The 25,159-nt window shown below is 35.4% G+C and overlaps 1 protein-coding gene across 23 annotated transcripts in view; it reads left to right on the top strand.

Annotated features, from left to right (window-relative positions):
* SLMAP (sarcolemma associated protein) overlaps nt 1–24,797 on the top strand; it is an 86,483-nt gene extending 61,686 nt beyond the window's left edge. For 10 of the 23 annotated variants that reach the window (XM_062585541.1, XM_062585544.1, XM_062585540.1 and 7 more), the window contains 9 exons: nt 2,374–2,454; nt 2,715–2,774; nt 7,329–7,451; nt 8,193–8,267; nt 11,741–12,061; nt 13,395–13,512; nt 14,298–14,469; nt 16,910–17,044; nt 21,779–24,797. In XM_062585541.1, the coding sequence (XP_062441525.1) occupies nt 2,374–2,454; nt 2,715–2,774; nt 7,329–7,451; nt 8,193–8,267; nt 11,741–12,061; nt 13,395–13,512; nt 14,298–14,469; nt 16,910–17,044; nt 21,779–21,868 (1,175 nt within the window). In that variant the 3' untranslated portion in view covers nt 21,869–24,797. Of the gene's footprint in view, nt 1–801; nt 908–2,373; nt 2,455–2,714; nt 2,775–7,328; nt 7,452–8,192; nt 8,268–11,740; nt 12,062–13,394; nt 13,513–14,297; nt 14,470–16,909; nt 17,045–20,631; nt 20,722–21,778 lie in introns of those variants that run through there. The other 13 variants (XM_062585545.1, XM_062585555.1, XM_062585542.1 and 10 more) reach the window with 4 other exon arrangements.
* The last annotated feature ends 362 nt before the right edge of the window (nt 24,798–25,159 follow it).

The raw sequence follows: 25,159 nt of genomic DNA, 5'->3' as shown, positions 1-25,159 counted from the left end.
TTGTGGATTGGTATTTCCTATGTGTCAATGATGTAAGGTGGTTTGGACTTGTAGGCTGACTCTTTCTGTAGCTTTTCATTAGTATTTTGACTTGTTAACTTACTTGTTTAATTTCTATTCTCCTGCCTAGTGTTATTGTGTCGAGTAAATGTTAGCTTGTAATGAATTCTGGTATTTTAGTGACATCTTTTTAAAATTTATTTTCCCATATTTTATATGTGAAACTGCGCCTTTAACTTGTTTCTGTATGTGAGTAAACTATAGACAGCATGCCATATTTGGCAAAAGAATGCATACAATAACTGTAACTTAACACTTGCGTGCCAGTTATCTTGCAGAATGATCTGCTATTTTTAGCATTTGTTAGTATATTCTAACTCATCAAGTATGATGTCAACACATTTTAATACGCTTCATCGTTTTGACCATATTTATTCAGCTCAGTTTTATCATGAGAAATAGGGACAACTACTGTGAAATAATATATTACAGGAAAGAGTTGTGCTTATCACTGTGCTTTTTCAGGCTTGTTTTAGACTTATAGTACAGACAACATATAATATGGTCCCTAGTGTATCCCAGGTTCTGGATTAGGAAGCAGGCTTCTAAACCACTTACATTTTTTACTTCTGCTTCAAGTACAGAAACCTTTGTTTTTTCTGTAGTGCCTGATCTTGTTCCTTGTTTCAGGGGGAGGAGAAAAGCTCGGGTACCCAAGATTGGGGGGCGCAGAGGGGGCGGAGAGAGAGGGGGTTAATTCAGCCTTTGGAGCTTGCACTGTTCCTCCCATTTTGCACAGAGCAAGAAAACTGTGCTTCCTTTTATGACCAGATATGGTAAAGTTAGCTGGATAGAGATATTGCTCATCTTAGCACGTCTGGAATGGCCACTGATACAGCCTGCATGGGTGAGGCTTTTAGGATATGCTTTATTTAAAAAATTTAGCTTTAAATAGCAATCATTGATTTGATTTGATAAGCAGTAGAGTTTTAATGGCAGTCTTGTGGGCTGAATTCTGTTAGATATGTGAATAATGCTTTGTATTGTAACATTATTAGATATTAGTTAAAATTTTTATCCCTAAAAAGAGGGAATTACTCACCTTGGTTTAGTAAAGAACCCCAAAACATCAAATTTTTAACTGCTTTGAGTCATGACATTTAAAGTCAATTGAAGTCATACGACATTTGTTTAGAGATTCAGACTTTGCAGTAATTCCAATGTGTTTTGAATGTATATGTACATACGGATACATGTGGATGTTTTTCTGGTGCAAAGAAATGTAAAAAATTGCCTTTTCATTTTAGATAAACAGGTTTTTTTTCCTATTAACCTGTTTTGTCATCTTGCTTATTTCCCAGTGTAAGTGCAGATGTTGTTTTCAATTACAACTTCTTTAATTTGTGGGGGGATTTAGTTCAGTTTGTTCTCTCGTTATTTGTAAAAATAACGAACTTTCTTAATACTACTTGTTTACATAATTTCCTATACCAATCCTATTGATATATCACACTTTGTGTTTTACTGTGTATCTTCCCTCCCCTGTCCTGGTGGGTTTTTTTGCATCTGCAGTATCTATATGTAGAGATATTTGTGCTCATCATGGTTTCTGTGTATATAGCAAAAAATAAAGTTTGTGTACTGGGAACGTTGTAATGATGCCTTTCTAAATCTGTTTACCTGGCACTTAAGCATCATAAAAACCTATTAATTTGTGGTTAGGCAGCAATGCTGTCAAGCCAAGGCTGTGCATAGTCAGCCAAGAATGACTTCATTATATGTAATTGGGTCTGTACATTGGTGACATGGTTCATAGCTGACAAATTTAGTGGGTGTAAGATTGATGCGTGGGAAAAGATGAATTAGTATAATTAAGTCCCCTTCCATTTTGAAAATCTCTGCTCTCCATTAGGGTACAGCACAGTATATACAAGAATCGTTGCTATGAATTTATTTGACCGAAATACTAAATCATTTTCTTACAGCAGTTTCTTTCTGTTTTTTTTTACAATATCTGCATTGTTCTAGATTTCTCTTCTTATTTGTTCCCTGAATGATTAAAACAATTGGCTTTTACACTGAGTTCCAGCTGACAAGAATACAGCTTTAAACGAAAGTTGAAGCTGTATACGAGGCAGTCACATCTCATATTAGATGCAAGGCTAGATTAATGATTTTAGTCATACTGAATCCATTTTGGTCCAGAGCTGTAAAGAAATAAGCAAATACTGGGTTTTTAAGTATCATAGTTTTCTCTGGCTTTTTTCCTAGTGATGTTTAGCAGTAGATATATGTATAGATGGCGAAAGTTATGAATAAAAGCCTGAATAAAGCATTTATTTATTTTTAGTTGATTCTCCTTGTCTCTTTCAGAGAATCAGGCAAGAGTGAAAGAATCAGATTTGTCAGACACTCTTAGTCCAAGCAAGGAAAAAAGCAGTGACGACACTACAGGTAAGCTTTTAATGGAAGTTTCTATAAAATTGAATTGGCTTGAATTAAGTAACTTAATCATGAACTTTCCTGTCAGAAGAGAGAATGCTTGTATTATGTGGAGCCAAATACAAGCTTAAAACAATATTATATTGTATATTTTGCAATTTCATGGTAACTGTTTTAAAGTGAGGAAATTGAAAAGGATTCCCTTGGGTTAAAGAATGTGTATGTGAAAATTGTATGCAGTCTGCCTACTCTGAAAGGTTCTCTCATTTCAGATGCCCAAATGGATGACCAAGAACTAAATGAACCAATTGCTAAAGTAGCCCTTCTGAAAGGTAATCATGAACTTCTGTAACTTAGATGCATAATCTGTGGATATATTTTTGTGTCTACTTGTATTTCTGTCAAATGTATATGTGCATTTGAATGAAGAGTGCTGAAATTCAAATGTAGTGGTATGGAAGAGTCATACTTTAACCTTATTAGTGATTCCTTTGGGTAATATAAAAGCATACTGCTGAGTGTTAGCATAGAAATAATTTGCATCCTTCAAGCTAGTTTCCTGTGCTCACCAACATTGTCCTGGGATTTACATGTTATAACTTGAAGTACTGTTCACAAATAGTTTCAGTATACAATCAGTCAATAATTGTGGAGATAAGGGATTCTTTAGCAACTATTTTAAGCTTTGCCAAATATTACCTGTGTAAATAGTTCCCATTATTGCTAGATATTATACACTTAATTTCCACCTGAGAGTTTAGAGTATTTAATAATAAAAAAAGAGAGGCTCTGCTTTGTAGCCCAGGAAGGAAATACAGCCACTAAAGGCATGCTATGCCCTTGATTGGAACTGTCTAATATCAAGGGCCAAGCAAGTCTGCCGTTAGGCTTTCTCTGTCCAGGGTATGTTGAACTGGCAGGTAAAGGTAATTGCCTTCTTAAGGGGCTAAATCAAGTCTTCTGTAGGCACACGGAAATAGTCTTTTTTCATGTGACTCACTCATTGTTTCATCTATCTTTAGGCAATCAATGATTTAAACCGTAGCCACCGCTGAATTTTTAAGTTACAAAGTAGAATACCTGCGTGCATACACAGCTATGCTGTTGAACTGCATATTATAATTAACTGGAATAATTGGGATAATTTTTTTTCTCTTGCAGCTATTTATAGCTATTTCTCTTTTGCTGTCATTAAATCATTTAAAAATATCTCTACAATGAAGTACTTGCATTTTTAATTTTTATGAAGAGCCTGTGAGCCCACAGTTTTCTTGAGATTTTGTCAGAAAGCTATCTTATGCCTGACTATCCTAAAAAGGATCTTATTAGCCACAGACACTTTCAACTGGATTTGTTATACATTCATATAATCATGCAAGTGTGAAAACACTTCTCAACAAGCAGCTGTTCTGAATATGGATGCATCAATTCCAGAGCCAATGTTCCTTTTTGTTTGACTATTGGAATTTAGAAAACAAACTAATGGAGCAAAAAAACTGCCGAGATGTTTAATTGCTGCAGTTACATCTAAGGGTGTTTTCCATCAATAAATTCAAAGTGCATTCTGGCCTTGTTTCAGCTTTAGCCAAGCCAGAATCTGGCAAGAAGAGCTTGCAGAGTTTAAAACAGGTAGATGTTAAACAGTGTAAAAGAGCAAGCAATAAAGGCAATCAGTTTCTTGTTCTTACCAACATCCTTACGTTTGCTTAGTAATGCCAAGACTCATGGAATCTTACTAAAAAGTGTTGTCAGATGGGAGTTTGCTGAAGAAATGTGATAATTTAGATAAGAAATTTTGAATATTGTCAATGGTCTGTTGATTCAGGTAGTTTTGAGACTATTGGTTTGTGTTTCAGTAGCCAAAGAAAACTCATTTTTTACATTATTTATCTGATTTTGTCTGAATATTATTTTAATACTGAATAACACTTTCAGAATTTTGCTGGTCTTTTCTAACAGGAGTCATTGTGAAACTTGGAGAAATATGACCCTGCTCACGATGTTGCTCCCACAGGCTAAGCACATATGGATATAAGATGAGCAATGTAGAACTACATTTTACCAAATCTGAGCCATGGGTTAAACTTCTTTTCTTGAACTAGATTGAAGGAGAACAAACTCAGATGCTTTGAGAAGGATTTGTAACAAATTACTGACTTTTTGATAGCAATTTTAAATCTACCAATCCAGTTAAAAAAAAATGCTAGTGTTAAAGGAGAGCTTAGTGTTTTGAGGGGATTAAAAAATTTTATCTTAATTAAGGATCTCTTTCTTATAACACAGCGAAAAATCTGATTGCAGATGAAAATTTTCCATGAGCTGTAATAAATGAATGAGGGATTTCAAACTATTGTGTATTTGACCTTCTCCCTACCACCACCACCACCTAGTTGTAATTAATGATAAAAACTCCTTAGACTTCTGAGAACAGTTAGTCCAATGTTGAATACTTCTGGAAATTGCTCAAAGACTTTAATTGCAGCTCTTTGTGTTGTTTCTCAGGCCAATTTTCATAACTAATGACATGTGAATTTGCTTCTTGAGGGATCTAATTCTAAGCCCAATAATAATTAGTAGGCTTTCTGTTTATGAATAGAGCAATCCTACTCACTAAGGAAATTTTTCAAAAGTTAGTGTGAGAATGATGTTCACTTTGCACTATTAAATGTGCCATTAAATGAATTTTCTGTTTGTGTAATTCTTAAAAGCTGTTAAATTGTTTCTTAATGCTCATACTTTTCTTCATGGCCTTAGATTTACAAGTAATCAAGCATATGGTAATTTCCTTACTGCATTTGAATAGGAAACTTTCTACCTTGATGTTGATGGTGCCTTCCCTAAACCTGTTATGCTGTCCCATAACTTGAGTTCCTCATCTCCTTTGAAGCAGTGTTACCTTTTATGATGTTTCATTGATTTCATTGATTTGGAAATACTGTCCCTTGGAAAGTTCATTTGGGATTCTTTATTGTTAATTTGGGACAGTGCTTCTTTATCAGGCATGATTTTGAACACAGTTTGTCAACTTCCTCTTCCATTTTTTCTGAACAGTCTCATTAGGGATTGAAAATCTAATTGCCTCAAGCAACTTTATCCATGAGGAGCTAAGAACAAAACATCTCAAATAAGAGTTCCAAATCCAAGTTTTTCCTTAATAAACTGTGAAAGAAAGTGTTAGGATGAAATACTTAGTCCTCTTTGTTCTTTCTGTTCTCAGTTCTGTTCTGAAAAAGCCAAAACCACATGCATATGCACATGACTCCACTCCTTGATCCCACCAGTTCATCACTGTGAGAACAGGAAACCTGTAGCCTCTTCTCCTAGAGAGAGACCATATGAGTACTTTAGCATGATCTGATAAATAACTACTCTAAGGAAAAAAAAGAAAAATAATTATTTTCTTAAAAGCTACTTTATTGATGACATAGAGTCAAATATGCGTGTCAAAAATGCAAAGGCAAGATAAAAAATAGCTTGTATTAATTTCTCCTTGTTAGTGGAGGGTCCAGACAAAGTGTTTTGATCTTCTTGTTTTTTATCCTATGCAGTGTTTGTTCATCTTAAATCTGTATGGCCTGTAAGGTTAGAATTTTATTAGCAGAGTACTGGGATACATCTCTTTGTACTCCTTGTCTCTCCCATGATGTGCAAATGTCTTTTTTTCCACTGATTTACCACTTTTACCTTTTTCACCTAATTGGCATTATATAAAATTTTAACCTTTTTGCCAATGTAGTTTATTGGTGCCTGTTTAAGAACACATTATTTCTGCACAACCCCTACCTAAGGAACATTTACTGAAAAGTTTTGTGGTTCAGTTCCTAATATTACAGATTCCTGTGGGCTTCCTCTTTATGTTACTGCATATAGTTTCCAGTACACACTTTGTTACGTTATACTGCTTTTAGTTACAAATACTCCTGGTTATTCCCTCGAATATGTCAGCTTTAAATGTACTTAATTTGCATATGGATGACCTATCTTTTTATGCAAGAGGTCTTCAGTATGCATTTTTAATTAATACAAACTTGGTTTGAGGAAGAGCAAATGTTTTAACTGTTGTTTACAGTTTAAATAATGTGCTTAGTTACCTAATGATGTTAAAGATGTACCTAGTATTTTAACTTGGATTATAGTGAAACTGTATTTTTAAAGGGAAATCTTGGCCTAGTATTACATGGCCAGTGAATGAAATCCAGTGAAATTTTTGTTCAGTTTCTTCATTTTGTTCTACTGTAGGATATTTGCATAAATTTTCCTTTTCTTGTAGCTGTGGTCCACATGCATAATGAGAGAGAAAGGTAGAAAAACAAACTTTGCACAGTAGCAAGCTGATTGGGAGTAGCGAATCACTTAATAGCAACTTGGTTTGCATAATCTCTCATAGCCGACTGGCAGAAACTAGGCCTGGTACAAGGCTGTGTACATGTACCTAAAGATAAATAGACGTGTGTGCTGAGGGGAGAGTGAGCTTGGGGTGAAGGGGATACGGAATCACTGAAGTTTGTTTTAGGAGGGAAGGTTGGAGTAGCTTCCTTCTAAAATAAACAAGCCATATGCACAATCAAGAACTGTCTTATGCTTGTAGTTTCTTCATTTATGTGGATAGAGTAATCCTTGCCAGCCGATACATTATTTTTAAAAGCTGATTCTTGTGTTCTTTCTTTATTTTACTGCATGTTAAGTGTAATGAATATTTTAAAATTTGCATTTGCTTTCCTTCTTTTCAAGGTATATTAATATTTTTGCTAATATTTACCTAACAAAATTGTGAGGTTACTTAACTAACTTTGGATGATTAGAATAGAAAGTGACCAGTCTTCACATGGCAGTCAAATTAAACTGTTGTACAAATTCATGCTTTAAAGAAAATGTTCTTTTATCAGATGAATTGCAGGGTGCGCAATCAGAAACTGAGGCTAAACAAGAGATTCAGCAGCTGCACAAGGAGCTGGTTGAAGCCCAAGAGCTAGCTAGAACAAGTAAACAAAAATGCTTTGAACTTCAAGGTGAGACCCAGATCAACTTGACTGTGTAGGGTATCCATTAAAACTGTATTTACCAGGTAATCTTAAGAGGGTCTAGTTTTGTTGACTATACTATAAATAAATCTGTGTTCACAGTATTGGCTTCTTGCACAGCATGTCATAAACTTTTTTTGTTTTGTAGAAATTATAGGTACAGTTAGATTGAGCTCTCAATTTTTGGGTCAGTATTGACCAAAATACGTTTTGTAGTATTACAGATATATTCCATATATTTCATCAATAAAAATATATGCATCTGCAAGTATTAATCACACATAATGTGTTCAGTAGTAGGATGGGGTTTTTTTCAGATCATCCTATCATTTTACAGCTAGATCATCTAGCTGTTTCATTAGCTGCAAAACTGAGGGTCATCTTTAACAGGAAATAGTTTAATCACATCTTGTTTGTCCTGGAAAACCGTTACAGCATTTTTTTATTTCTACTCCTACACCAAACTGCATTTAACACACATTGAGTTTTTGCATCAGGCAACTGATTATATTAATTTGAAATTAATATAAATACTACCAAAATAATGGAATAATGTCTTAATATTAACGTTTTCTTAAACTGCTTACATAATTACTAGCTTTGATAACTTACTGGAATAAACTGACTGTTTTAATCTTCTCCGTTATGGGGAATTTGTGACTGTAATTTACTACAAAGCTGAAATACTTTTTACTAACAATCTTTGGACTTGTTTTCACTTATTTTTAGCGCTATTGGAAGAAGAGAGGAAAGCATATCGAATGCAAGTTGAAGAGTCCAGCAAGCAAATAAATGTTCTGCAAGGTATGGAATAATTTTTTTCTACTTCATTCTTTATATCTTAGGAGAAACATATCTTTTACCAATTATGTCGATCTTAAGCACTAATGAAGGAAGATGTTAAATGTGTATGTGTTAAATTTGATTTTTTTTCATGCTATCTCAAATGTATTATGAAACATTTCCCCTTGATTCTTGTGTCTCTGATAATAAATTAGAAAATGTCAAAGATGTAATCTGTAACATAGTCCTTCTCCTTTCTCTCCTCATTTTTTCATCAGCTCTAAGTGATTCAGAGAGTCTTAGTGTGACTATTGTACCTTCTAAACAAACATTCAGAGTATGCAGTCTTTTTTTACTATTCAATCTCTTCATTTTACTGATAAAAATCCTCCCAAATAATTTTAATCACTACAGATCTACATTCAGCCCCAGAATTTCATAAAGAACAGGCAGTCTCTGAAGAACTGCTGTGATCACGATCATGCTCTTTTCAGCCCAAAATAACTCTAGCAGGATGGAATCGTGTGATTTACACATCATCTTTATCACAAGTTAAAGTTGCCGTTTCCAAACTAGTGAAGTGCTGTGTTGACAAGAAAAGTGTTTTTGATGAGCAGTGGAACTGACAGGTTGATTTCCTATGGATTTGTTGTAGGAGGGCCTGAGGAGATAGATACATCTTTGTTGCTGTTGCAGCTCCTTGTGATGTGCCAGAGTTTAAAAGCTCTATGCTTGCTTTTAGCTCTTTATCTTGTCATGTGGCTGTGTAATTGGGCAAGTAGTAGCAAGTCCTGCTGTTGGAGTTGCATGCCCACTTGTCAGCCTGTACCTGTGAGCTCACTGGTCAAAGGCACCCTTGGTAAGGGTTGTATTAGAACTCTACATTAGAGGAAACGCTAGTGTGAATGTCTACTCAGCCACTGATTTTTATGAAACTTCTATGAACTTTATAGCCTGGGATCTCAGTCAGTATTTCGTATTTAGTTAGTCGTTCAACTCAAAAATATTTGGAAGGGAGATGAGCAGACAGTCAGATGAAAAGAAAATGTAAGCACATAAGCATCATTTTCTTAGGAAATCAAGCCCAAATAGCTTGAACAAATTATTTTATGGTGATAGTTTGTGGACTATGCTACTTGTCACACAGCAGTTACACTTGAGAAGCTTATGTGATAGCTATTTTATGAATGTCAGCAAAGAATATTTGCTATTTTTTCCAAGAAAGTGGTGCTAACATAATATTCCTCTTCAGAACAAGAGGGGCAATTTAATTTTGAAACTTGGGCTGCTAATGTGCAGAAAACTCCAAATAAAGAATTTCATAGCAAAGATTAGAAGTCAGGATATTTGGTGGTTATGTTATGTCTATACAGAAGGAAAAAAAATGTATCTTCTTTCAAAAAAAAAAAAAAAAAAAAAAAGAAAGAAAGAAAAAAAACCCACAAACTTGACAGTTGACAGGGCCACATTAGCTGCAAGGTAACTCTTGTCAATTCTGTACTATTTTGTCTCCTGAATGTTTCCTATGTGAGATCTTTATAAATGATTCCTCTTCTCTCTCTATTGCAGTTTAAAACAGTCTGATGTACGTTTGCTGCTTCCCAAACTTTCAGGGCAAGACGTATTTCACAGATAGGGAGAAGCTGTCTTAATGTCAGCATTCTCTCTTGGCAGCTTCTGGGATCTGTAGTGGGTTGCGGGGGAAACCTTGTAGCTTCATACAGTAACGTTTCTTGGACAATTTTCATGGAATCAACATTTTTTGGCAGCCAGTGCTTACATGGCTTATGCTTCTGACATAGAGAAGAGAATGCCTCGAACAGCTAAGATCCTGTGTCTACGTGTGAAGCTCCCTTTAGATGAACAGATAAATGGAATGAGGAAATTCTTGTAGCTCAAGTAACTAGTCATTCCTTTCAAAAAAATAAAGCATTCAGTTTAGATATAATGGCTTATGTAATAAGAGATGTAATGGAAGTCTTCCTTCTGATTGCCCTTTGAAATAACATCCAGTGCTTCAGAAACCATTTCAATATTTGTGGCAGTAATTTTTCTATGCAAGTTATTCCCACAACTCCACCGAATGTGAGAAATGTTTGTATACGTTCTTTGGATTTTCAGTCCTAACATGCTCTTCTGTATGCCTGAGGATTTAAAGGGAGTTTTGTTCATCAACAATGCAGACAGAAGAAAATTCAGATTTCTTTGAAATACTGTCATTACTGCGAAGCAGGAGCTTAGTAGCTCAACAAAACTAAATGTAAGAAATCTATGACAGTTACTAAGACTTCGTTATCATTCCTGTGCTTTCCATTGCCTTTGTTTCTTCCTTCAGAGGAAAAAACATTCAACTTTAAATGCGTAGTTCTGACCCTCTAGGGTAACTCATGTGAGAGTTCCAATTGATGTTAAGAATGAACTTTGCTCTTTCCTTCTCGGAGCAATTTTTCATTAATTTAGTAATTACTTTTTCCATGTTGAAAAACAATGAAATACAAGTGTACTCTGATCCCTCACTTTTAAAAAGCAAATGAAGGAGAGGAAAAAGGGGCAAATTAAACAGTGTAGTTCTATCAGTCATGAGTTTACTTAGTTCTACTTTTGTACTTTCCATCCTTGTCTCCTGTATTTCTTTGCAACTGTTGGCAAAGGATTTTGTTAGCCTGTATTGCTTATGAAAAATTTCTCCCAGAGCAGAGATGTGTTTAATAATTAAACAATTTTGAGTGTGAATAACTTATAGTTTGCTTTATGCAGTTGAGAAATGCAAAATAATACAGAATTTATGTGACTGACTGCTGACTTTTACAGTTCAGTAGTTTAGGTGCAGCTCTTTCCCCCCCCCCCAATCAAAAGTTCACCCTGAACTTTTAAAAAATATATATACTAAGAAGCAAAATAATTTTTATTTCCTTTTCTACATGTTTGGAGAATAGAGTAAAACTGGATGCTGTGCCTTGAATGCTTATAAACATCATAAAGTTAATGGCTGAACAGGCAACTATTTCCACTGTAGCTTTGCAAATTTGTTTGGCTTGTCACAGAAATTTTCTTGCTTTATCTTGTCTTGTTCCCTGTAATCTCCACGTTCTATAAAACTTGTTTTGCTTATGATGAAGTTAGATCTGAAGCTTGATTTCAAATTTCTGGAGAGTTTCTTTAATAGTCTCACTTGGCACAACCCTCTCTTACCCTTCCCCCCCCCCCCCCCCCCAAAAAAAAAAAAAAAGTGCTTGTGTGGCAGGGGAGGCTTTGTCCAAGCAACTTCTAGTTTCTTTTCACTCTCTGTAATGTTATGCTGTGTAATACATTACATAGTTTTTTGCCTTCTAAGACTAGAGCAGTTCACAAGGTCAGTCTTTTTTGAATTGCATTAGGATTCTTTAGTGCTATTAAATAGCAGTGAGTTGAGAAAGGGAGTCATCTCTTTTTAGAATTTCTGTAAGTACATTTTATTAAAAAGAAAAATCTTATTTTTAACATCTGTTTTCCAGCTCAGCTGCGAAGATTACAAGAAAATATTGAGAATCTTCGTGAGGAAAAGGAGAATGAAATTTCAAGCACTCGAAATCAATTAATTGATGCTCAAAATGAGATTGTGCTTCTTCAACAAGTAGCAGAAAAGACAGCATCAGAACGAGATACTGATATTTCTGCTTTGCAAGAGGAGCTACAGAAAGTACGAGCTGAACTTGAACGGTGGCGGAAAGATGCTTCAGATTATGAAAAAGAAATTGTCAGTCTGCAAGCCAGTTTTCAACTCAGATGCCAGCAGTGTGAGGATCAGCAGAAGGAAGAAGCTACTCGTTTAAAAGGTAAAAGGAATGTCAGGGACCAGTGCTAATAGTAACATCCTTATCAACCTGAGTGTCAAATAGTCAAATCAATATTTGTGTGTGTATGCATATACAAAAATCACGGCGTACAGTGATATAAAAACCTTTTTTTTATGTTTCTATAAATAAAAATTTTCAATTATACCTCAATTACCTAGTTACCTTGTGATATCAAAAGCAGGCCAAGTATAATGCCAATTTAAAAAGATGGAAAACTTGCCCTATTAATGTGGTTGATACTGCCACAGGTTTCCAAAAGGACTTGCAGAATTTGAATCATTTAATCTTGTTAATCAATAGTTTCTGGCCTTTTAGTTTTTTTAGCAAAGCTACATTTGCAACAAATAATTGTTTTATGGCTTACCATGCTCAGTAACTTCCTCTCTGCTTTTCAGAATTGATGGTCTCTCTTTATATTTAATTAATCTTAGAATTGAAGTTTTGTTCTGTAAATGTGATGTAGATATACACAAATATCTTGTGCAGAGCCAGTATAATTCTTCTGGGCTCATTCATTTGGACTTCACCTTACCTGCAATGCACCTACGTCACATAAGACCTGATTGAGAGCCACTACTTCAGGCCTTTTAGCTTCAGGTTTTGTAGAATCTGCTGCTTTCAGTCTAATTTTTTTGCTAGCTCAGCAACTTAATCCTACTTCTATTTTTTTTCTGTAATCATATTTCAGCTATCAAGATGATGGTGTATGCCTATTGAGTAATACAGTTCAAAAGCTCATGGTGAGACTTCATATATGCCTGGAGAAGCTGGCATATATAAAATGTGCTTAGAATTCTCATTCAGTCAATCTCCATGAAGATGTGTAATTTTTTAATCAATTTTGCTGGTAACTGATTAGTTTCAAAGGTCTAATTTTAACACTGTTGCTTTAAATGTTCTTTTTCTTTTTAGCAGATGTATAGTATCTAGTGATTTTTTTTTTTCTGATTGTTCATTACTTTTAAGTCTGCTGGGACAAGAATTTCTTCAAATATACTTTTCCACCGCTGTTTCTAAAATGCTAGAACAGACCTGTAAACAGTCTTTTCTATGCTTGGTGTGTTAGAAGAAGCTAATCTTAAGAAGCACTAACTTATTTAATGGCTCGCAAACTATTCATAATGGTAAAACATAATTTGATATATGCTTTATAGCTACTTGTGATGGAACACGTGACATGATTGTCACAATGAATTGTAACATGATACAGTATTTGACTGATACTAGCTTTTCTTCCATTTGTTCCCTGGTGACAGTTGAGGCATTCATTAAATTTGTTTTGCTCTGTTCAATTCAAATTTATTCATTACAGGTGAGCTTGAAAAGTTGAAGGAGGAATGGAGTGCTCTGGAAGCTGAGTGTGTTACACTAAAGAAGGAAAATACTTTGCTTGCATCTGAACTTCAGCGACAAGAGAAGGAGCTTTCTAGGTAAGTGCAGAAAGGATTTGTGAAGAAAGATACCGTAGCCTAAGAGTTTCCCCATCACCACCACCCCTTTTTTCTTCCCTTCTCTCCTCTAGTAAAGATTTTAGAAGTCTGATGATATCTGGAGTAAGTGTATTGAAATATCATGTGCATGATAGTTCTGGTCAAAACATTTTCAAATTTCTGTTTTGAAAATGCTTCTGTATAACAGGCCTGTTCCATGTTCACAAGGTATCCTAATTTATTTTGCCACTTAAAAATAAGGACTTGAAGTGTGCGTTGTGGAAGCACATAGGCTCAATTTATTCTTCTGCTTAAAAGATAATATACTATGTAGGGAATTTTAAGTTAGGAATTCTTAATGTTCAGTCTTTGAAAATGCTTCTCAGTATAGTGTACTGTGGGAGTTTGTCATGTTACCAGTGATGATGATGGGCAGAAGTAGTATTCTTTACCATGTTTCACTTAGTAGAAGAATATAAATCTCTTTATTGCAAGTGCTTTTTGAGAGAGATTTTAGAGTGCAAAAGTATTTGTATTCTACCATACTTCATTTGTTGTTCTTTTGTTTTTCAGTTTCAGATATATGCATTTAATTCACAAAGTAACTGATACAGGGAGAACAATTTTTTTTCTAGATTTGAATTTTGCCAGCATGCTTATATATACATACATATATGCATACATAAATGTTAAAATTCCTTAAATAGTCCTTTAAAATATTTTGTTTGATTGAATGTAACATGAGGAAACAAAACATGAGGAATCAAAGGGATATTGTTTTGCAGCTCTCAGAAACAGAGTTTAGCGCTAACCAGCGATATAAGTGTTCTTGAAATGTCTCGAAAAGAGCTTGAAAATCAGATGGGATCTTTGAGAGAAAAACATCAGCGGGATGCAGCTAGTCTAAAAAGCCAACTCACTGAAGCTGAAAATCAAGCAAAGGATGTTCAGAAGGAGGTAACACTTCTATTTTAAGGGGATGCTCTGCCTACTGACTTTGACTTTTAAGATATTTACATTGAAATAAAAGAAGGAAACACAAAGTCTTTTAAACGTTTTTATACTTTGAAAGTACTTTTATGTTAGCTACCAATGTGTATATTGAGTGGTTAAATCTAAAAGGGAAGACTTCAGATAAAATGAGTTGTCTGTGTTTGGAAACCTTCTAAAGTTTCCTTTTATGCATTACCTTAGTGCTCAATATTAAGCTTTTTAGACAAGTTAAACCTCCTTCAGATGGCGTGTGTACCAGTCTTCCTGATAATGGTGATATAGATTCTCATTAACTGTTAAGAATCAAAATTAGTTCTTCTCAGTCAGTATGGTCTTCCTCATTAGATTTAAGCTATTTTATCTGACAATGGAACGCATGTTCTTTACAAAGGTGAGTCTCCAGTTGTTTTACTGGATCACAAGATTTCTGGAGATGATTAGAAAGTGCATAAGGAAGAGGTAGCATTTCAAGGATATGCTTCATCTGCCTAACTTAAGATCACATATGGAAGTTCATAGGAGTTACTTGCTTTCACTCATGAGCATTTTTGATGAAGTTTTCCCCAGTCACTGCTATTACTTCCTACAATTTGCAGTCCTTTTCCTTCCTTTGTCATAAATTCATCCTTGTCACACTCTTTGCCATATCCATAATTTGAAAATCCCAATCTTGTTAATGTATGTATAGCTCTATAAAGATGCCTACTCTTTTAAGTTTGCAGTTAGTGCCTATATTGAAGGTTATTAGTTCTGTCCTTGCTAATCCTGTCATGAGGGCTACTGGAAAATTGTGATCTATAGAAGAAGATTGAATGCAAGTATTTTGAATAAGGAGAAGATGTCCATAATGCACAAACATGAGACACATTGACCAGGTGTGGTTTGTACTCAACCCATACTAGGGTTGCAGCATAATAATGATAAAACATAGTGTTTTTGTATGTTTTATGCTTCTCTGTTTTGGTTTTCTTTGTAGGAAGAGGTTTAATTTGATTCATACGGAATGTTATTTTTGCACCTGTTCGGTTGCTCTAGGTATTTAGGCGACAGCTTAGATGTAAGACCACTATCTAAATATGAATGGCACTTTGTTTCTTGTATCTTGTCTTTACAGTTCTTTCCATGTTTTTTTTTTTTTTTTTCCTATTTAATAACTGATATGAGATAGGTGAATTCAGGCTTTGCATTTACTTAGTATTTCCTTATTTCTGCAATTCATTCCTAGAGTTGATTAGCCTTGCATTAGCCATCTGTGTTCTGAGGTTAACATAGAAGTCTTAATTGTGAACTGTTTGGATTAACAGTGTAATGCGTTATTGTCCATTCTTATTATTGATAGGTGCTGTGTTACTGTTATTGTGCCTGGTGCAGCACATAAATTGTTCACTCTCAGAAAGACTCTCAGTGCAACTGAGTATGAGAAAGCTTTCTGGAAAACTGCATAGTGCTCTATGCAGTGAATTTTTTTTCAAGGCATATATAAATGACAATCTGCTGAAAAAGGTTATTTTTAGGATGTGTCCCAGGCAAAAAAAATTTGTAATCTTTGCAATTTAATGATTTGCTGACTTTGAACATATTGCAAAGAAGGGCCTATTCAATTAAAATTTATATGGGAAATATGCAAAAGATATCTCTCAAAGTATTATAAAAGTGGGTTTATTTAACAGGAGAAATACTTGTGAGCTCGTTCTGAACCATTACCCCTGCATGTTCTTAGTGGCATACTGTGATGGCCAGGTGCTGCATGTGTCTAAAGTGGAAGAGTTCTGAAGCTGTGGCCATACAGAGTGTCTGAAACCTAATGTAAAAATTGATATTGTTAATATGTGCTTCTAGTTTTAATTTATTTGTAGAACTCTGCTTGTGAAGTTCTGTTAATTATGGTGACCTCTAATCTTTCTGAAGCACGGTGTAATTTTATTTTGCTGTTGATTGCTTCCTGCTAGTCAAAAATAGGCTATATTTCCCTTCCAGGGATAGGGAAAATCATTCAATCTAAAATAAAATTTATTATATTTTTTTGTATCATGCTAGATACAAATATAAATTTTCTTAGTCTTTCTTATTTGAAAAAGCATGCAATTAATCCTAGCCCTTCAAAGGCAGAGGACACAATTTTTATGTTTCTTTTTAAAGAAAATCTGAACAGTTCTAGAGCAAATCATTTCTTCTTGCTGTGTTTTTGTTTTTGGGTTTTTTCTTCCTTTTTTCTGGAGATAAGATAGTGTTAGTTGCACTCTGAAAGACTTTCCTTGCTTACTTTTTTTTATACAAAGAGAGTGCACTGATCCAGGTTGAGTTACCTTAGGCATAAGGCAGGAAGGGAAGATGAGTGCTAAGCAGGTGTAAGCGTGCACTGCGTATCCCAGGGGTCTGCAGACTGTTTTCTCTTTGCCTTTAGTATGAAAGAACACAGACTGTGCTCTCAGAGCTGAAGGCGAAGTTTGAGATGGCTGAACAAGAAAAGCAATCAATCACAGATGAGCTCAAACAGTGTAAAGAAAACCTGAAGCTGCTACAAGAAAAAGGAAATAACGTAAGTCTGCACAAAGTATGTGGGGAAGTCTGGTTATGACACTGGCAATTCTCCTGCTGATTAGGAGAACTGAGTGTTGTACAGTGAAGGACAGACTTTCAGAAAGGCTATGTACCATATTATATGCAAAACTGCATTCTGGTACTACAAGTGCAAATTTGTAGGTCATTACACACTTAAAATTGTACATACAAGTTAGATTTACAGCTACATAACAGTTTTAAATGTGGCTCAAGATATCTACTCTCTTGAAAAATCTGACTTAATTCCTAATGGACCAGAACTAGGAAAAACATTTTAATTTGAGTAATACAAAGGTAAAAGCTGAAACACCTGCATCCAAATGAATTAAGCAACCTTCTTCAAGATCTTTTTTTTTTTTTTTAATTGTGTTACAACATATATTATCTCTTGACTCTTGCTCCTGCCTCTTAATTGTGGTCATCCCTTAGCGGCTTAGGATTTACATGGTGCAGTTGAACTATCCTTTCTGTTCACTAACAAAAGAGTTTTTCTGTTGCAATTAATTTGAGAGAGTGTATCATTAGAATTGAGGTTACAGCTGGGACAACTTTTGCATACTGAGATTTCTGAAATCCTCCAAAAGTTAACAGGTTGTGGCAGACAGGCTGCGATTATCTTATAACATTTTTGGACACTTTACTTTCGTAGAATGACTGGTTTAGTCTCCCTGTACTGCCCTCATGATCAGTGGAGAGAGAACAGCTCCCATAGTGGGGAGAGCAAAATAGGAGGACAATGGATGTTCCATAATAGCCTTTTAGAAAAGGCTGGCTCGCTCGCTCTCTCTCTGTAGATGGAGCTTACAGGTACTCCAAACATCGCTGGCTGCTAGATGCCTGAAGTTTAGTATGAATATTCTTGCCAGAATTAGCCCAGCTAATGAATGTAAACCTGTAACACATTAGAGCTAAGAGGAATATGAAGAATTCAAAGCTATTCCTACTTTTCACAGCCATGTATTCAAGATAGTACTTTACTGGAACCTGCTTTCTGCTTAGGATTCTTCTGCAATAACAGCCCAGATAATACTGCCTTGCTAAAGTAGGAAGAAGCTTTAAAAAAAAGACACACACACACACACACACACACACACACACACACACACACACACACACAAAATAATAGAAGAGATCACACTGAAAAAATGATTGTGAGTATGAGATTCTCTGCTTATTAAAATATTAATCTCAAGATCAGGATGATTAGTGAAAAGGGGGAATAGTAGCTGGAAGAAAGGGTATGAATGGAGTTGGAGCACCTGATGAAAGCAAAGCTTGCAAAGATAGAAGGGGATTCTTAGCAAGAATTTGAGGTGAGTATTCAAACAAAATAAGGAACCGAATTGCCAAAATCAGCTTCCAGGGAAAGGAACTAGTTGCAACAGGGTATGTTGGTATGATGAAGAGCATCCAACCATATAAAGAACTACTGGACAAGCTTGCTGTTCATGCAAGTGTTTAGTTGCAATCAGTAATGTAAAATATATTGTGGATTATTTTAAAAATCGTAGATGCTGGGCTGAGTTCCAAGGTCAAATTTTTCAAATATCATTGTCCTCCTATGCTGAATCATTATCTGTTACTTAATTTCTGAGGACAGTGTCCTATAGAAAGTCAGTTCCTACTGTGGGATTTATTCCTTTTTGGGGCCCATCTGTGTTTGCACATCTTCATGCCTCTATAGGATGTCCTTTTATCGTTCTAGGATGCATGTTTTTGAAAAACCTCATTAACTGCTTCTCAGCTGGGAGGAGATCCTTCCTCATGAGGAAGGAATTTTAGCTGTTTGAAGGCAATTTCATTAAATGCAGTGGATATTTAAAAATTTGTTTCATTTGCTAAGATGCCACAGGCATGAATGTGTGTAACTCAAAAAACAACAACAACAAAAAAAACAAACAAACAAACAAAAAAACAAACAAAAAAAAACCCAAAACACTCTACAATTGTCCTGTGAATTAATAAATGCTAGAATGTTAGAAAAAAGCGGGCTGCTTTGCTCCATTTGGAATATGATTTTAAATATTCACAAGTTTTTGTACTTTTCCTTTTGGGAGGATAAAGTTTTACTTTCAAAAAAGCAGTACTGTGTCCTGAAACACTTAGCAGTATGGTACACTACTTGCGCTTGCATGTTTGTAGTCAATGGTTATTTTGTGATGCAGTATATGATGGATTTGTTTGTGAATGGTTTGAGAACGTTAGCTGCTCTGATTGACTTAAATTTTTGGCACTTTTTGAACACTGCTCTGATTGTTTCTATCAACATGCTTTCTGTGGGAAGATGGCACTCTAATTGTAGCACCAATGACAAAAAATACTGCATGAAAATGACTTGGTTGCACATGATTTGTCTATTAAATATATATGCCTTGATTAAAATATAAATGAATTTTTTAAAAGTCAAGAATTGAATGGCAGAGATCAAAGTGTTTTGAACCATACTTGAGGTTCTGTGATTAAATGACTGCTGCAAATTCATAACGGAATGAGATTTGATTTATAAATTGCAAAATAATGCCTAAGAAAGTCTACAAATGTAAGCTTTGTATTTGTTTAATTGACTGAACAAAATCGAAGTGGCTTAGGCACCAAAAAAAAAAACTGAAAGAAAATAGCATGGTTTGAACTTAACCTCTGTGTGTCTGTGTATGTGCACAACTATATCAGCTAAGATACAAAGAAAGTAGATGCTTTCCAAGGACAGCTTAGAAATTAAGTCCCTTTTTGCTTTTTGTATATTGTGTTAGGGATAGAGGTTATCCTCCAGAATGTGAAGTAATTTACAGTTGGCTGAAAGTAACTGAGAAAATGTGCAATGGCTCTCACGAGGCCATAAGCTAAATGAACCCTGCAATCTTCGTAGCTGGTAGTTTGGCCCAGCTACAGCATTTAACTGACTCTTAGAATTGCGCTTTGTCACAAGGCTGACTTGCTGGAGATGCTGATTTTTATGGTATCTCTAATACGAATATACTTCCCTGCTTTACAGTAACTTAGTGTTGATTGTACAGTCATGTTATCTCACAGAAATGTCTAAGTGACTGGATTTGCCTGCTGCCATAGTTGTTAATTGATTCATTAATTGAGGAAAATACTGTTTTTTCCTGGAGCCTGGTGATGGAAAATGGGAAGAGGCTAAATTGCATGGAATGAAGAAGCAGATGAAAAATTTGGTACCTGGTATGAATTTTACTGCTTTAAGAGAAATCCGGAGGGGATTTCCTGTCACTTGCATAGAAAACTAAAAGCAAAATACCAATAAGATACAGGCAAGTCAATGTAAGCCTCATACTGCTTTTAAGAGCTAAATTCCAAGTTGTGACAAGAGGTTTCTTCGAGTATTTTCTACTTACTTCCCTTTATTTTTAAACATCCCTGTTCATTTGACTAGAATGGTGTACTAACTTTGTATGCCAATTAGATCATGCAGTATTGTGTTAGATGTCTTTAATACATTTCAATTAAACCAAAACTCACTGACTTATCTTCCCCTCTCTAAATCATCTTTACATGATTGATCTATAGCACAAAGTGATTTTTAATATCCCTTCCCTTCTTTAGCCTTCCATATTACAACCCGTCCCAGCCGTATTCATCGGCCTAATCCTGGCTTTCCTGTATTGGTGTTACGGCCCATTGTGGTAGCGACAGGTACAAGCACTACTGTTCAGTCAATGTATGTTTGTCCCTCTCACCTGTTTGTGCCATTTCTGTATAAAATAGTGCATGGTGAAATGCTCACAGGTATTTATTTACCTGAAGCAAACCCTTCATTTAATATGCCATTCTGTTGATACTGACGAGCTGCACAATCAACTAATCATTTAACATCTGTGTGATTTCTTTAACAATGAATTAATTTCACTCTAACTGGTTCTGAATGTGCCTCTTCTAACTTGGTCTCAGTTTGTCTTTAGCGAATGGGCTAAATTTTGCACAATGCTGCAATGCTAGGGCCTGAATGAAAATTTAATTGCTTAATTAACTATGGAAAATGAAGAGTTTGCCTCTAAATAACAACAAATTGACAAGCTTTGGTTCTTCATTATGGACTAAGAATTTCCTCTCTGGCTTTAAACGCTTTATTTTTTCTCACTATTGCTGTGAAGAAGATGGAAAAAAGACAAGATGAGAAATAGGTGGTGGGTTTGTATTTTCAACTCTCAGCTTGCATTTTCTCTAATGTCTGCCGGTGTGTCCTTCTCTTAAAACTCTATTGTTGTCATAAAATATTGTGACAATGCATTCAAGACTGATCTGTTAGGCTCTGCTAAGAACCAAGATCTAAATCTGGATTTAAACATTCAAAAAATAAGTTAAGGATGGCATTACTGCATAAACTTATGTCTAGCAATGACTTGGCACATGCGATGTTTTAAACATCTTAAGCCCTCCCATTTTTAATAGTAGAGGTCTCTGAGGTGTGTATGGTAATGAAGCTGGAAATACGGGGCTGCTAAAGCTTCTCCTGATGATCTTTTGATCATGAAGAGTTTTGAAGAGTTTTCCATTGGAATTTCTTCTGCTAGAGAAATACGGTTTAATTTTGTGGTACTATAAGTCAGGATTAGCCTGCAGTAGGGCTCATGGGTAACGTTTTAGTGATGCCTATCAACAGGTACTCAGGACTTTGAGGAACCACGGGGTAAACTGATCGGTGTGATTTTAGAGCAGATATGATATTGATTTCTTTTTTCTCTCCACACAGAGACAATGGCCTTGGATGCCTGTGATGGCAGCTTTGGTTGCTGTAACAGCCGTGGTGCTGTACCCAGGCCTAACCAGAGCTTCTCCATGAGAACTGTTGTTGAATCCATACACCGTCCTCCCTTTAGAAGCTGGCATCACTCATATACTGAGGGAAAACAGATTAATTCTCTTCCTTTTTACCTCTTAATACAGCACAGCTCTGCGTGAGAACAGCAGTAGGGTCATTTGCTTTAAACTGTATAAAATGTATCTGTCTATAAAGAGGGAATAAAATTGTGATTCATCATACTGTGAGCAATATTTTTGCTTACAATTTCACGTAAGTTTTAAATTAGTATATTGGGATTCTAAATATTACAATGGTGGCCTAAAGTAGGCTTCTTGGTACCAAATTATTTATAATGGCTAGGTTTGTGGACTTTTACTTTAGAATCTAATTGCTGGATTTAAAAGGAAAAAGACTTTTTTGCTGACTTGGACACCCAAGTCAAATAACCTTGCAGATACTTTGAAAACAGATGCAGTGTGCTCAGTGCCTTTCAGTGTGATTTTTTTTTTTTTTTCTGAAACTAGTATATCGTTTCACTTGCTGTTAGTCACTGAGCTGTTGGGAACAAGACTTAAGGTAACTTCTCTTAGGCCTTTTGAAGGAAGCGTATTTTTATTTGATAAGGATTGTTTTGTTAATGATTTCTGGAAATGAACACAATTCCTGTCCAGCCTTAAAGAGATATAGACACTGATGGTGAAGACCAGCCTAGAATATTTAGTGTGCGTGTGTGCGAGTGTAAGCATGTGTGTGTTCTTGAGTGAACTAAGGTATTTCTGGGAGCAAATACTTGGTCATTGGATGGACATAGTGCAGTGATTCAACTTGCGTTAACTTTAGTTTGAATGTAATTTATTAAATTTCATATATTTAAAGAGATGCGTTCTTTAAAAGTATGAATACTTTCTCACATATCACATTATATCAATTTATTTTTTCAGTCATTTGATACTTTCTGACTGGAGCTGGAGAGGCTCTTTAGATAAGCTTTTGTTGATGTAACTTCATTAAAAACTGCTACCGTGCATCTATGATTAGCCAAAAAAATTCAGAGATACATAAACTGCTACAAAATTGGAATCATATACCTAGTCATGTATGTGTCAGGTGAACAATGATTTAATTTGGTAGTTAAATTTTTTGCATCAACGTTACATGGCTTATAAGTACAATGCAGTGGTCCCCATTGTGAAGTTTATTTTCCTTATCTAAGTACTATAGTTATTGCTACTTGCTGACTTTGGTGGGAATCACTGTATTAATGCTGAATTAAATATAGACTGTAGTTATCTTGTTGAACTCAACAGTTCCTTCAAAGTTTATTGAAGACAAATAATATGCTAAAGAATGGTAAAGTAAAATGGCTCTACTAAAGGAAACTTCAAAATAGGGAGATAATCTTGAAGATTCAATTGGCTTTAAATGATCTTACGGCAATCGACAGATAGTTTAAATATTTAAATAGAAATTTAGCATAAAATTTACCTTGAGGTTTTGAGGATCATTGTCTGTCCTTTAAAGGTTCTACTTTAAGCTATGTGGGATTGGCTAATGGGAGGATTATTAGTTATGGAGAAAATAGTCCACAAGTGACTTGTAGAAAATATTGTCATTTAGTTCATTCATTTCATCATTTTCAGTTGCAGGAAGCCACCCAACCACAGAACACTCGTATGCCAGTGGTACCCAGTACCTCTTGTATATAGGTTATTGCAAATATTGTTCTGAAATGCTTAACTTCAGAATTACATTTTTTAAAGTAAATAATTGTTTTAAATCTATTTTGTAAAGATATAAAAATACAATAGAATTTCTGGAGTACAGATTAAACTATTTGCACTAACACACGTGATGTGCATGATTTAATAAAATAACTTTACTCTCCCTATGCATGTTTGAGTTGAATCTCATTTGAAAGCAATAGATCCATACTAAGTTTCTTTTATGCTAGATATTACCACAATTACTAGGCACAACGTCTGCAGCATGCTCAGTAATATCAAAAGACATTTTTACCTTGTATTTCACATTTGCACTGGTTTGTTTTTGTCTAGATGATCTCTCTCCTGTCTGTTTTTCAGAAAGAAATTGGGGAAGAGGGTAGTCAAGGACTTGGGAGGATTATCACTGTGGAAAAAATAGTGTTTTTCAGGTGAAAGTTGGATCATGCCTGTGGCAGGGCTGGCAAGATTGGAGAAGCAGTACAGCAGATAGCTGGGCAGTAGTGGGAAGGGAGCCTGGTGCTGCCTCCTCTGTTCTTCAGTATCTTAAATCTTCTATTTGTCCCTGTTTTAGATACTGTTTCTTTCCTAACTGATTCTCTTCTCTTTCCTCTGCCCTGCCGGTAGCATGTGGAGGTGGTGTGTGGAGGTGGAGCAGAGACTGGGGAGGAACCAGGTTCTCTGGAGCCCGATGGGGCTGGTGGCAGGGAAGATGCTGAGGGACCACCTGGGGACCCACCTGGGGTGAGCCCTGACTGACTGGTGCCTCCTGTGACATAGATTAATTTTATGTTAAAGACAGATGTTACTGGGTGTTCAGAGGTATTTAGTGCATCAAAGAACTGAAATTTAAGATCCAACATGACTCTATTAAAGGAGAAAGATTTCTCAGTTATGTGCGTGTGTGCATATTTGTATTGTATATACAAATGTATAGTACACATTGCATGGGTGTTTGTACTTACAAGTATACCTGCATTTCCCTAATACAGTGCCTTTCCCAGGAGTTTCTGACACTTGCACATTCAAAATTATCAGGAATGAGGTAAAATGCACAGTTCACTTTCGTTGTGGGACTCCCTGTGGAGAGGGATTGGTTAACTGGGAAGTTACTGTTCTTCACTGCTTTGCTGTTAAAGCAGCAAGTGGATTTATTTTGTAAGCACTATCTATGCATAAACCTCTCTTTTCAGCTGCTTTTCATTGCTTATGCTTACAGTAAATATGTGGGCTCTTTTACATTCATACTTGGTCTGTCTTTTTACTTGTGAGACTTGATGATTGACTTAACTCAGTCTTGGAGTTACTGCAGCAAGGCAGTTTTTCCACAAATATGTAAGGTTCCGAAAGCCTATTGTAAAATAAGCACTCTGAGCTTCTGCTGAAGTTTGAGGTTTAAAAAGGTTCCTCATACTAGGAAGATTAGTCTGAGAACTGTTTTATCAATTACTAGTTCAATTTTGAAGATTTAGTAACATATCTGAACACTTACTCAATTTTGTCCTAGAATTCTGACTCTGAGGCACTTTTCTGAATTATAATAGAATTTCTACCTACATGAGGACTATAACAGTAGGCATTTTATTTGTAGCTTCAGAAAATAAAATGT

This window comes from Rhea pennata, chromosome 12 (genome assembly GCF_028389875.1).
Source record: "Rhea pennata isolate bPtePen1 chromosome 12, bPtePen1.pri, whole genome shotgun sequence".
Taxonomy (NCBI): Eukaryota; Metazoa; Chordata; class Aves; order Rheiformes; family Rheidae; genus Rhea; species Rhea pennata.
This window is presented reverse-complemented; position numbering and strand designations above follow the sequence as displayed.